The 14,495-nt window shown below is 45.8% G+C and overlaps 1 protein-coding gene across 5 annotated transcripts in view; it reads right to left on the bottom strand.

Annotated features, from left to right (window-relative positions):
• STK24 (serine/threonine kinase 24) overlaps nt 1–14,495 on the bottom strand; it is a 105,472-nt gene that overhangs the window by 82,184 nt on the left and 8,793 nt on the right. For 4 of the 5 annotated variants that reach the window (XM_090023169.1, XM_090023162.1, XM_090023152.1 and 1 more), the window contains exon 2: nt 1,477–1,707. In XM_090023169.1, coding sequence (XP_089879295.1) covers nt 1,477–1,707 — 231 coding nt within the window. Of the gene's footprint in view, nt 1–1,476; nt 1,708–1,829; nt 1,975–14,495 lie in introns of those variants that run through there. The other variant, XM_090023178.1, reaches the window with a different exon arrangement.

Raw genomic sequence — 14,495 nt, 5'->3', positions numbered from 1 at the left:
TAAGAATTCATGTGAAACATTTCCCTTGGAATACAAGACTGATTTTTATGAAAAGATAGGTCAGACTTTAAGAAGAAAAAACTCTAAGAAGAAATTTTGCTTTTGCCCTCTCTAAAAAGTCATGTTTCATGTAACCAACAATCCTTGGTCAAGAGATTCCAAAAAGAAGGAAAGAAAGCTACAAATGAGGCCATTTATTTTGTTCAAACATGTGCTTCACAGCCTTCCTGCTGTTCTTTAGATCTGCCCTCAAGAAAGTCTGCACAAAGGCAGCAAAACATGACATTAGATCTTATATTACTCACAATATCCCTAGAGCTCACATTCTCAAGCTGCCTAGGCAGCTAAGTCCAGACAGCAGGATGTAGAGAGTGGACTATGTTAGCAGGGTTAGCCATGCGTCTTCTTGATCCACTGAGCAACCCATTCTTACTCTGCAACCAAATGATCTCAGAAATCTTGATTGGTTAATAATTAATTTAGAATATTCATATCTTCACAAATGAAGCAGGAAGTTCCTAGGATGAAGGAAGTGGATAGAATGCAGTACTTCAGGTATTTTCTGCGACTTAAAAACCTCTGAGCCATCTTTCAAGGCATTAATGAAAGCTCTGCCCTCCTTTAGGCAGTTTCAGTGACAAAAAGAGTGAACTACGCAGACGTAACAGTCAGACAAAAGAGTGCTAAAGTGTCCACCCTGGCAAGCTACCTTTTATAAGGAATGAAGAATGCCAGCCATAATAAGTATTACTTCTTTTAAGAATCTAGCAGCATAGAACTCATCTAATATAAAATCAGCTCAGTGCCGATTCAAGGAAAAGAAATTCAGCCTAAAAGTTGATCCGATCAATAAAACTTGTACTTTCACGTTGTACCCTAATCAAAACCTGAACGGAATCTATTATCCTACATATAAAGGTATCTAAATTGGGAACTGTGACAAGATACTCAGGTCAAGAGTGGAACCAAAACTAAACACACCTTAGTTCTTAAAAATACACTGTTTCAAGTTAAAGCCCAACAAAACTAGTTAAACTTAGTGTACTAGCCGTTAAAGTAGTTTAAACTGTGTTATTTTTTTAATTATATTTTCAATGTGTTCTAATCTTAAAATGTAAGATTATGACTTGTATAATATTTACTTGATATAAACACGTTACTTTTTGTTAAGACCATAATATAACACTGCTGACATATTAATAGTAGACAAAATAATTATCTTCCACCTTTAAAGTAAAGGGACAAAACAGACACATATACTGGTTTCTTCTTAACCAAAGTCTTGTCACAAGATCGCCACAAAATACAGTGGTTCATTTGGTCTTTAAAATCAAAAGGATCAAAACATTTCCCCTTTAAATTAGAATGCTGTTATTCTATTCTAGTCCTTACAAACATCCACAATTTCATGGCTGAATGAAATCTTTCACTATAAAAATATATACAGATATATAGATATAGGAATAATTTTCTTACCTTTAAATAGGATCCATAATATTTTGTTACATATGGACTGTCACACTGACTCAGCACTGTAATTTCTTGCTGGATATCTTCTATTTCATCTTCTGCTTCTTCCAGATCAATTATTTTTATAGCAACCACTTTCTGAGTCCGATTGTCAATTCCTTTAAAAACCTCGCCAAAAGAGCCCTTGCCAATTCTCTCCAGCTTTGTAAACAGCTCTTCTGGATCTGCTTTTAAACTCTGTTAAAATACAAAAACAGAAACATACTCAATGCACCCAGAGTTAAAATGAGTGTCAAAGTTTTCAGACATCAAAAAAATATTTCACACAGTTTATTATAGAATATTACATATAATGGTACCTTTTCTACGATGAATCCATTCTTCCTGCATGATTTAAAGACTCCAGGTATCCTGTCCTTTTCCTATATTTGGACTGTACTGCCACAAACCTTGTAGCAGGGTTTTACCCAATCTGGTTTCAGACCCTGCTCCTGCCCTGTTTCCCCTTCTTATTCAACTACTAAACCTAGACTCTGAGTCTCAAACGTCCCTTCCTGGAATCTGGTTAACGTCACAATTCAAAAGTCAACTTAAAGCAAAATAAGCATTTTCCCCAACGCAGTTTCTTCATTCCACTACTGGGTACTACTGTATTTTTCCCCACAGAACTCTGGGTCTTGCTGACTGTTTCTTCAAGTGGCATCCTCTTAGAGATTCAGCTCGCATCTCGTATTCTAAATCTATGCTGTTATTTCCATCTTTTGAGAAAGAAAGCCCTTCCTTTCCTCCAGTCCTCTCTGACTATGGAGAACAGACAGGAGCCATCCTGTTCTCTCCAAGTTACTCCTGTACCCTTCTCCACCCCCATACAACCAAAGCAGATTTCCAGCAGGAGTAGTCTTTTTTTCTGTGAAAGCACAGAACCCCTGCCAAATGAAGCAGGGCCATCAAGCTACTGTCACACAGTCTTGCTCATCTGACACAACCACTGCCCAAAACACAACTCCATCAAAAGACAGCAAACAAACAACCACAGATTGGCTGGTTGTCAACTTCTTTAGAAGAACTTGCACACTCTGCCTCTGGTATCAGTTAGGCTCCGGAGTGGCGAGAGACGTGTGGGTGAAAGCCCGCTGTGCCCCCACTCCCCCAAAGTCCTCCAGAGACTCCCCAGCAGCCGCGGAGCCCCCCGCCGATGCCCAGCACAGCCGGAGGCAAATGGGGCCTGTGGTGGGAGGGGGTTAACCCCTCACTGAGTGGGAAGAGGGAACTGAGTGGAGCCGGGCCGGGTCAAGCCCCAGCCAGGCCTCCACTTCACCCAGCCCCACAGGGAGTCACACGACTGGAGCCGTGCAAACAGGCTGCTCAAACAGGCCCACTTGCCTGCCAGCACATGAATTAGCACGGAGTTCACGCAGGAGGGCCAGAGACACTGCCTGTGAACCCCCCAGAGTAGACAGTCCCAGCCATAGCCAGCCTACCAGAGGCATGACACGGATGGGCATGCACTGCACCCCGAGGGTCCCCTCAGGCTCCGCGGCCCCCCCCAGCACCTCAGAGACGGCCCCCCAGACGGGGCCCCTGGTGCCAGGCTCCATGCAGATGGAGCCCTTGGCTCTCGGCTGTGCTGGCTGCCCGTCCCTTTTTCACCATCTGGCGGCTGGGAACACGGCCACCTCCCCATGTGGGGTCTGCTCCCTTTTGGGCCCTCTGGCGCGCCAGCTGGAGGAGCTCCAGGCCACAGTCCAGAGACTGCATGCCATCAAGGACTGTGAGCAGGAGATCGACTCCTACTGCCCGGCCCTTCTTCCCCAGGAGCCAGAGGGTAGACCACCATCTCCGTCCAGGAGAGAGGAGGACTCCGGGACCTCCCACTCTGTTCAATTAGGGGCATGGACCAAGGTGGTCAAGGGCCCTAAGGCCCGCCGCACCAAGACCCCTGCCCTGCCAGAGCTTAGCAACAGGTACACACCTCTTGCTGCTCCAGCTGAGCCTGCTGAGTTGCCAGCTCCGGCTGGCAACACAGGCTCAAGGGCAGCTACCGCCCCCACTCTCCCCAAGACAAAACGTAAGATGTTTGTTGTGGGAGACTCCATCCTGAGGGGGACTGATGGGGTAATCTGCTGCCCCGACCCCTTAGCCCGGGAAGTCTGCTGCTTCCTGGGGGCCCACATCCGGGACATTGAGAAGATCCCTAAGCTCCTCCAGCCCACAGACCACTATCCTACACTCCATATTCACATGGGCACCAATGACACATCTCAGAGGGCTCCCAGCCGGGTCATGAGGTGCTATAGGGATTTGGGAGTGGGGCTAAAGGTTTTGGGGGCACAGGTGGCGTACTCTTCAATCCTCCCAGTCTTGGGGTATGGGCTGAAGAGGGAGAGGAGGATCCATGTAGTCAACCAAAGACTGAGGCACTGGTGTCATCAGGAAGGCTTTGGCTTCCATGACCACAGCCCACTCTTTGGCAAGAGGCAGCGAGCTGCTGGGAAGAGATGGCCTCCACCTCTCTCCCCTGGGGAGGAGGCTCTTCTGACCTGTTCCACCAGGCTTTAAACTAAACCCATTGGGGGACAGGGGGGAACTACTGCCACTGCTGGCCCACTGAGCAACCCTTGCAAAGCCAGCAGGCCAAGGCACTTAAGGGAGCCCACCCTTGCCCCAGCCCTCGTACAATTTGTGGGCAAGACAAAAGCCCCCAAGGAGACACTTGCCTGCCTATAAACAAATACCAGGAGCTCAATGCAAATAATTATATGACATCATATGGATAACAGAGACCTGGTGGGACTCCACCCATGACTGGACCATGGGTATAGAGGGCTATACCCTGTACAGGAGGGATCACGTAGATAAAAGGGGTGGGGGTATAGCTCCCTATGTTAAGGAAAGCTGTCCGTCCCTGCAAGCTGTTACTGGTGACCAGGGTGGCCGACTGGAGACCCTCTGGGTTAAAATCTGTGGGGAACACAACGGTGGGAGTCTACTACAGACCTCCCACTCAAAGTCCCGAGCTTGACCAGGAGTTCGCCCGGGAACTGACTGAGGCCGCATGCTCCAGCGCCATGGTTGTCATGGGTGACTTCAACTACCCGGACATCTCCTGCGAGGACCACTCAGCAAAATCCGAGCAGTCGCAAAGCTTCGTTTCATGCGTGGATGACTCTACCTGACTCAAGAAGTCTATGGGCCAACAAGAGGCAAAGCGCTGCTCGACCTGGTACTGGCTACGGGGGACGACCTAATCGGCGACCTAGTGATCGAAGGGAAGCTGGGCGACAGTGACCATGAGCTGATCACCTTCACCATCCGCCGTAAAGCTGGCAAGTCAGTAAGCAACACGGATGTTCTTGACTTCAGGAAAGCCGACTTTGACAAGTTCAGGAAGCTGGTCAGTCAGGCCCTCAGGGACCATGACCCCAGGGAGAGGGGAGTTCAAGAAGAGTGATTGCTCCTCAAGGGAGCGATCCTCAATGCACAAGCTAAGTCTATTCCATCTCAGAGAAAAGGCAGCAAGCGGGCACAGCAGCCCCCTTGGCTCTCCAGGGATATAGCAGACCTCCTGAAGCTAAAAATAAAGGCCTACAAAGCATGGAGGATGGGATTCACCTCCAAGGAGGATTATTCTGCACTGGTCTGGTCCTGCAGGGAGCAAACCAGGAATGCTAAGGCTGCAACTGAACTCCAACTAGCTTCAGGCATCAAGGACAATAAAAAGTCCTTTTTCAGATATGTGGGGAGCCGGAGGAAAAGCAAGGGCAACACTGGACCCCTGCTGAACCAGATGGGGCAACTGACACTCAGGAAAAAGCCAACCTATTAAATGGGTACTTTGGGTTGGTCTTTCATCAGTTCCATAGGACGCCCATGCCCGCTATGGGACAGGGAAGTCCAGGTGAGGGAGATCCCCTGCCCTCCATTAATGCTGACCTCGTGAAGCTTGATCTTGAGAAGCTGGATACCTTCAAGTCAGCCGGCCCTGACAATCTACACCCCAGGGTACTCAAGGAGCTGGTGAGCATCATAGCCCAGCCCTGCCAAGGATCTTTGAAAACTCCTGGCGCTCTGGTATAGTGTCCAAAGACTGGAAGAAGGCCAATGTGGTGCCTGTCTTCAAGAAAGAGAGGAAAGTGGATCCAGCTAACTATAGGCCCATCAACCTGACCTCTATCCCGGGGAAGATCTTAGAAAAGTTTGTTAAAGAGGCCATCCTTAATGGACTGGCTGATGCCAACATCCTAAGAGATAGCCAGCACTGGTTTGTTGTGGGTAGGTCTTGCTTGACTAATTTCATTTCCTTCTACAGCCAGGTGACCCATCACCTGGACAAGGGAGAAGAGATTGAAGTCATATATCTTGACTTCAAAAAAGCCTTCGATCTGGTATCTCACGATCACCTCTTGGCAAAACTGGCCAATTGTGGCCTTGGGTCCACCATGATCCGCTGACTGGGATATTGGCTCCATGGCCGGACCCAGAGGATAGTAATCGATGGAAGTCACTCAGCAGTGGGGTCCCCCAAGGCTCTGTCTTTGGACCCATATTGTTCAACATGTTCATTAATGATGTGGACATGGGAGTCAGGAGTGGACTGGCCAAGTTTGCTGATGACACCAAACTTTGGGGCAAAGCATCCACACCAAAGACAGGTGAGTTATCCAGGCTGACCTGGACAGGCTCAGCAAATGGGCAGACGAGAACCTCATGGTGTTTAACGCCAAAAAATGCAAGGTTCTCCACCCTGGGAAAAAAAACCTGCAGCATCCTTATAGGCTCGGCAGTGCTACGCTGGCTAGCACTACGGAAGAAAGACTTGGGGGTCATTACTGACCACAAGATGAACATGAGCCTGCAATGCAATGCTGCGGCTAGTAAAGCGACCAAAATGCTGGCTTGCATCCATAGATGCTTCTCAAGCAAGTCCCAGGATGTCCTTCTCCCCCTATACTCGGGCTTGGTGAGGCCGCAGCTGGAGTACTACGTCCAGTTTTGGGCTCCGCAATTCAAAAAGGACGTGGAGAAGCTTGAGAGAGTCCAGAGAAGAGCCACGCGCATGATCAGAGGTCAGAAAAACAGACTTTACGATGACAGACTGAGAGCCATGGAGCTCTTTAGCCTGGAAAAATGCAGGCTCAGGGGTGATCTGATGGCCACCTATAAGTTTATCAGGGGTGACCACCAAGATCTGGGGGAATGATTGTTCACCAGAGTGCCCCAAGGGATGACGAGGTCAAATGGTCATAAACTACTACAAGACCGTTTCAGGCTGGACATAAGGAAGAATTTCTTTACTGTCCGAGCCCCCAAGGTCTGGAACAGTCTGCCAGCGGAGGTGGTTCAAGCATCTACACTGAACACCCTCAAGAGCAAATTGGATGCTTATCTTGCTGGGATCCTATGACCCCAGCTGACTTCCCGCCCTTTGGGTGGGGGGCTTGATGTGATGCTCTCCCGAGGTCCCTTCCAGCCCTAATGTCTATGAAATCTTCCATTGTCAAGCATTTAAATTCAAATTTTACATAGTTTCTCATTTTTAGTATACAGACATTTATACCACTTCATATTTTTCATTCCTTTATTTGGGAAGACCAGCGATCTTTACTACAAGAGGTCCTTTCCAATCACAAAATGGCAAGTGAAAGGGGTTAAAAATCAAGTACTCCTGATAACAGGGGCTTGGCTGGACAGGACATAAAAAAGCCTTCAACCAACCAGAACATACAGATACATTCAAACAAAAGCCTGACATGTGATTAAGATTCTAGATGATTGTTTAACACACTATACTGGAGGAAAAAATGAAATTCACACTGCAGCCCAAAAAAGAGTACACAAACCAAAACAGAACCAGTATGAATAAGTGTTAAAGGAGAATATATAAAGACAAAAGACATGCCATTAAAAAAAAAAAAAAGGAAGTTATGAATGAGTGAGGAACACAGAATAAAACATGAACTCTAACAAGCTATATGTCTTCGGCATCCTTTGCAGTCACGCACGATTTGTATTATCTGTGTCCAAAGATGGCTGATGAGGCCCATCTGTGATCAACAGATTCTACTACAGCTCAGACATGTTTCTGCGTGGGGTGGATGACACTGAACTCTTGAGTGGCTCCAAGACACACTGTTTCTACTGCACCCGATTTTCCATCTCCTGTTGTTGTCCTGAGGTTTCATACTGAGATCCCTGCAGCAGATTCTTTGTCCATTTCAGGAGGTCCTGGTCAACAGCCTCCTGTAAGTTGACACCAATGGTTTTTTTTGTTTTTTTAAAGTTGCCTTGAGGACATCCCTGAAGCACTTTCTCTGCCCTCCTCTTGAGCATACACCTTGGCTCAGCTTAGAAAAAACTTGCTTCAGGAATCTGTAGTCAGACATCCAGATGACATGGCCAGTCCAGTGAAGTTTATGTCAGATGATCATTGCCTCAATATTCATGTTGTTTGCTTGCAGGAAGCTAACACCGGTGCATCCGTCTTCCCACTGGATTCAGAGGATGTTCCACAGGCAGCATTGATGGTACTTCTCCAACAAATGTAGATGTCTCTTGTACAGTGTCCAGCTCCATACAAGTTTAGATGTTTCTTGTACAGTGTCTCAGCTCCATACAGCAAGGGGGGGAGGATCATAACTACTTAATAAACCACAAAGTTGGTTTTGAATCTGATGTTGCTATCTTCGAACATCTGTTTCTTCAGATATCCAAGGGCTGTGCATGTACATTTGAGGTGATGATGGATTTCTTTGTTGATGTCAGCCTTTTACAAGAGATGGCTTCCAAGGTACAGGAAATATGCAAATGTTCTCCAGAGCCTCGCTGTGGATCTGGATTACTGGAGCTGGGACTGTTCATTAGAAACAACATCTTGGTTTTGGCTTGGAGTTGGCTGAAGTCAAACAGCTTACCATCCATTTGGCAGTTTAGCTCCACTCTGGCTGGAAGCTTGTCGATGTAACCTTGCAGCAAGGAATATTGGAAAAGTATTGGAGCAATGAGACAGCCTAGTTTAATGCTCATTTTAAGCTCAAAGGGATCTATGATAGATCCATTACTGAGAACCACCACTCCCATACTGTCATGGAGCAGGCAGAGACACAATGATGACATTCCCTGCCTGCTTCAGCCTCTTCCCAGCAGCTGTGCTTAGGCCAGGCAGGGTGGGGCGGGCAGCAGCAGCACTGGGAGGGGGAACTATGGTGGGAGCTACAGAAAATTTGGGGTGGCTGCAGGACCCTCTCCCAGCACCACCACTGGCCACCCAAGCCAGCCCAGCCCAAGCGCAGCCACTAGGAAGAGGCTGGAGCAGCCCCAGCCCTGAGCATAAATCCAGGGGCACAAGCCCCCCAAACCTTCCCTGGGGATGTGCACAGCAGCAGGAGCTAACCCCCAACAAGCTGCAGCTCTGTTCTATACCCTGCCCAAGCAGTACCTGCCCCTGTTCCAGCCCCATTCCTTCCCTCACCGCAGGGGGCCTCAATCTACACCCCCCCAACACCCTTTCCCCACCTCCCTGCACCCCCTATATGAGTCACAGCTCCATCCCACATTCCACCCAGGCTGGGCAGCATCTGCCCCTGCCAGCCACACTCCCTCCCTCACCATGGCGGGGGGGGCCTCAATCTGCACTCGCACCCCTTCCCGCCACAGATTTACCAGGCATATGCTGCTCTCCAACCATGTGCCATGTGCATGCTATAATAACTGCACAAATACACATGGCATTTATTGGCAACGTTAATCGGGCACATCAGCCAAAAAAAGATGATTGCCAATAATGTCTATTTTCCTTTTATCAGTGCCAAAACGATATGGACTGATGTACTGGTGCACCTCTAGTTTCAAGGGGGTTGGTCCCTCAGTGCTTGGACTGTAGATGGCTTCGGTGGCACTGAAGAAGCCATGTATATCATGGTTGTCAGCCAGATGTGGAATCTCCTTATCCTCATCTTCCCACCATTTGTTCTTCATACCACGTCTGCCTTTGCACCTTTGATTGCAATCAATCAACTCTTGGATCTCCCAGTCATTCTCATCAAACCAGTCTTGACATTTTCTGGTACAGAATTCAAGTGTCTCTTCAAAGGCACTAATGACACTGGCCTTGAGAGAACCCCAAAGCCAGCTGACATGCTCTGACTGTTGTTGATTGGAATTCATTGTTTTTTTTGTTAAGGCACTGGTAGAAGATGTCTCCCTTGCTTGGGTCCTTGAGTCCTTCAACATTGATCTGCCATCAGCATTGCTTCTATTGCAGCTGTCATTTGGGAGCCAGTTTGAGTGACCTTACCAAGCGGATGAGTTGGTGATTAGTACAGAAATCATCATTTCCTAGCATAGCTTGAGTAATGCAGACATCTTTGTGACTGTGGGCATGGATGATGATATAGTCAATCAGGTGCCAATTCTTAGATCATGGATGTTGCCATGATATCTTGTGCCTGTTTTCTGGCAGAACAGTGTGTTAGTGATGGGGAGTCCATGTTCCGTGCATTTGATCTAGGGGAGGATGCCACTAGAGTTAACCTTTCCTACTCCTTGTCAATGGCTCCATTCCAGAGATCAGAGCCCCTTAGAATCACAGAAAGAAGCGACTTCAGGAGGTCATGTAGTCCAAACCCCTGCTCAGAACAGGACCATCCCCAATTAGATCAATCCAGCCAAAATCTGAAATTTGACTTCCGACTCTAGCAAATCTGAAATCACTGGGAATGAGCTCTCTCCTTCCAGAACACCAGAAGGGACTTGGGTCAAAGTTGGCATGGAATCCTTCTTGGTTCCATCTGTGGCGTCAAGAGCTGATAACAGTGGAATACTGGCTCCTCACCAGTTTAAGACACAGTCACGATGTGCTCATTAATTCCAACAGGGAACTCATTGAATTGGTTTACAGGTTCGTGCTTAACAGTAAAACTAATTGTGCAAAGTCAGCTTTCTCCTTCCCGTTTATCCTTCCAAAAGAAGGTATAGCTGCATCCATGTTCTTCGAGCTGCCCATCTCCCACTCACTGGGTCTCGCCCAGTGCAGCTACACTGATGTTACGCTGAGTTCCCAGGCCACAATTGCAGTGCTGCGCTCTGGGCATTCATTATTAGGGTTGTCCATGAAGGACCTGATGGTCTAGGTCCAAGAAATGATGGTGTCTTCATTGGTTTTTTTCAACTGCAGTAAAGGTGGATAACCACCACATCCACTGGGATCAGTCAGGAAGAAACACAGAATATTGTATTAGACAGCCTATGTTTAGGGCACTTTTCTAGTCTCCTCCCTATGTAGGGTAAGCACAGCAGATACTGAAGAGGGCTACTGAATCAGTTACAGCTGTTAAACAGCTCCTGTCTCATCCAAGTGCTAGACAACCTTTCTGTAACTGCTGCCTTTGTGACAGTTCATGATTAGGAGCTTTCAGACCTCACAATCCTACACCCGTCACCGTTAGCTGCTTGTTAAACGGCTTAGCATGGAAAATGCCGGTGTGTGACTATTTTTATTGTAGAGAAGCTGCTGCACATCAACTTCCGCACAACTCTTGACAGAATGGGACCCTGACCAATAGCAAAGAGACCAAGACAACTGGGGATCTCGTTCCACTGCAGCCTTTGTCTACCTTTGTAGCCATTGAGATTCTAACATCTTCTTCCACCTGCTCCGTCATTTAGGACTTGCTGACCAATAGCTAGGGGCTGGGCAGGCTTATTATATACAAGCATACCTCGGAGATATTGCGGGTTCGGTTCCAGACTACCGCAATAAAGTGAATATCGCAATAAAGCGAGTCACACGAATTTTTTGGTTTCCCAGTGCATATAAAAGTTATGTTTACACTATACTGTAGTCTATTAAGTGTGCAATAGCATTATGTCTAAAAAAAAAAATGCACATACCTTAATTAAAACATACTTTATTGCTAAAAAATGCTAACCGATGGAAAAATGGCGCTGATAGACTTGCTCGACACAGGGTTGCCACAAACCTTCAATTTGTAAAAAACCCAATATCTGCGAAGCACAATAAAGTGAAGCGCAATAAAATGAGGTATGCCTGTAGTAGCAACTCTTGTACTTGCTATCTCACACCAATGTCAAAAGATATATGTGACTCTTCACGACGAAAACCATTGCCATCTGCTGTCCTCACCACATCTGGTGGTGCTGCTTTGTCCATGACTGCTTATTAGTCAGAGTTACGTCTGCTTATTTCACAGCTAACCTTCCCTAACGGTCATTCTGCTATCTCCAACCTGTGGATATGCTGGATAGCAGTACAGCTTTGCCCTACAGCAAGGTATACGTAAAACTATTAAAAGAAGCCAACAAAAGAATTTCAGAGGCAACTTGCTAAAGACATGAAACAACAACCATGATGATAATAAGTTAAATACATTAGAACCTGGAAGCCTGCCAAGGATTCAGTGTCAATCAAGGAAAGAAAGGAGCACTCAAGGAAGATAAGGTAATAACTGCAGAGCTCAGCAAGTTCTCTGCCTCCATCTTCACCAGGAAAGCCATTAGGGAGATTTCCATACCAGCGCTACTCTTTCCAGGGGACAAATTAGTAGAGCTGATACAAACTGATTTGTCAATAGAGGTTATAAAGGAAACTGATAAATTAAGCTGTGGAAAATCAAAACCAAGAGTCCTCAAAGAGCTCAAACTCAAAACTGCAATTCTACTGACTGATTCTACTAGTATATATAACCTATTGCTAACAACAGCCTCTGTACCAGATTGACTAGAAGACAGCCAATGTAATGCCAATATTTAAATAGGCTCCAAAGCAAATCCTGGCAAATTGATAAAACCTAGGACAGTCCATCACATGGATGAATAGAACATGTTGGGGAAAGAGAGTCAACATGATGTCTGTATTGGAAAGCCATTTCTCACAATAACGATGCTTCATTTTGAGAGCATCAGCAAAATTTAAAGATTAGGGTGATCCGGGTCATATGGTGCATCTGGCTTAAAATAAAAGGCTTCTGATAAATTCCCAAACCAAAAACTGTTAATGAAATTAAGATGTGGTGTCATGACCCTGGAGGCAAGGATCACTTGTAGGATCAATGACTAACTAAAGGACAAGAAACAAAGATGAGATATAAATGGTCAGTTTTTACAACAGAGAAGTAAGCACTGGAGTCACCCAAAGTTACCGCTTTTAAACATAATGTTCCAGAAAGAGATACATATAAGTGTAGCAGTCAAATCTGGGGAAGACACCACATTATTCAGGGTGGTAAAAAGAAAGTTGACTGTAAAGAACTGAAGAAAGATCTTGTAAAATTAAGTAAATGGGCAACAAAATGGCAGATGAAGTTCCATGCCTTTAAGGAAAAAAATTTGGAATTATGAACAGTTCTCTAAAAACTCCCTGTCCCATGCCCCTTCCCTCCCCCCACATGATAATTATGAACAGTTCTCTAAAAACCATTATCCCAAACTGAGCAATCTGAAGAACGGACTTTCCATAGAAAGATGAACAGAATTAACAAGGAACGTGGGGGGCGGGATTTAAAAACACTACTAAAGCCTTCCCTTTGTATCTGGTTCTTTGACATTATCATCACTATCCATGACAAGGAAGATCCAAGATTTCAAACAACTACATATACAAAAATACAAAAACTATGCAATGCTTGGTATCTAATTGACAGTATGACAATAGAGAATGTCCAGGTAACGCTTCTTCAAGTCAGAGACAGACCTGTTCCTCCACCAAACTGCAAATTAGATAGTTTGGGCTGTATGACGCTTCTATAAACTTTCAGTTGCTTCAGTTGTTCTGAACCATAATTTTGCAATAGCAAAAGACACTCAACAACAGTACAATAAGCTCTCAAGAACTGTTAACACTTTTAGTCTTTATGATGTCTCCCTTTATTAAGGAAAGATTAGCAATTATTATTTAAAAATTCAAAGGGACGCCAAAAAAAGAAAACTGAAATCTCTTGTGTAAAAAATATCAATACTGATGAAGCTGAATAAGCATCTGAGGAATTTTAAAAATAAGTGAAGAGCATCTTTGTTAAGCATCATTCAGTTACTAAGAAACTCAAAAGTTAAATGTGCAACACATGCAGGTAGGTATACCTGAATGTGTATAAATACATCTTTTCAGAAACTTCTTTGGAGTGAGGAGAAAAAAATATTTCTTGCTACTAATTTCATAGCATCACTAACACTGTAGCAAAAATTAATTAATTATTACCTAAAGCAACATTATTATATTACTACTACTATTTACTAGTTCACCAAAGAAACCCAGTCATTACAAAAACCAGTAATTAGGATAAATACAAATACAGGCAACCCCTGCTTAGCGCTCTTAATTGGTTCCAGAAAAACCGAGCATTAAGTGGAACAACATTAAGTAATACTCATTTTCCCATAGGAATTAATGTAAATGAATACAATTCATTACCTGGTAGCTCAGGGCCAGCTCGCTGGCACTCATCGCCACTTCTGTCAAACTCTGCCCCCGCCGGCACCAGCACGGGCACCACACTCACACCTGCTTGACCACTTGCTGCCACTTGCCACTTCTCCCCACCTCCAGAGCCACTGGCCTAGCCCCAGGACACCAGCATGGGCTCCACGCCTCACAGTCACGTCCACCCATTGCCACTCACCTCCCCGCCTGCAGCCACCATTTCCCCATTGTCCCACCCACCACTGCCGCTTCTCTGCACCCCCTGTCTGCCTGCTGGCTGCTCTAGCACCATGTGCCAGAGCATTATAACGAAACTCGAAAAGTGCTAAGTTGAATCAGGTATGCATTTAAAATGAGTGCTATACTGAAATAGTGCTAAGCGAAACCATGTTAAGTGGGGGTTGCCTGTACAATCAAAGACAGTCCCCTCCCCAGTCTGCTTTCATCTTGATCATACAGGAAACTCATAAATGCAGAACCCTCGTATCCATGTCAAGCCTCAATGACCTCAATTCCACGCAAACCAGATGTCACCATGCTGAGTCACTTTGAGAATCAGAATCTTGATGTACACAAAACACAAGTGCAGCAG

Source organism: Crocodylus siamensis, chromosome 1, assembly GCF_052110815.1.
Source record: "Crocodylus siamensis isolate JL-2025a chromosome 1, ASM5211081v1, whole genome shotgun sequence".
Lineage (NCBI taxonomy): Eukaryota > Metazoa > Chordata > Crocodylia > Crocodylidae > Crocodylus > Crocodylus siamensis.
Note: the sequence above shows the minus strand (reverse complement) of the source record. Positions and strands in the feature narration are given on the sequence as shown.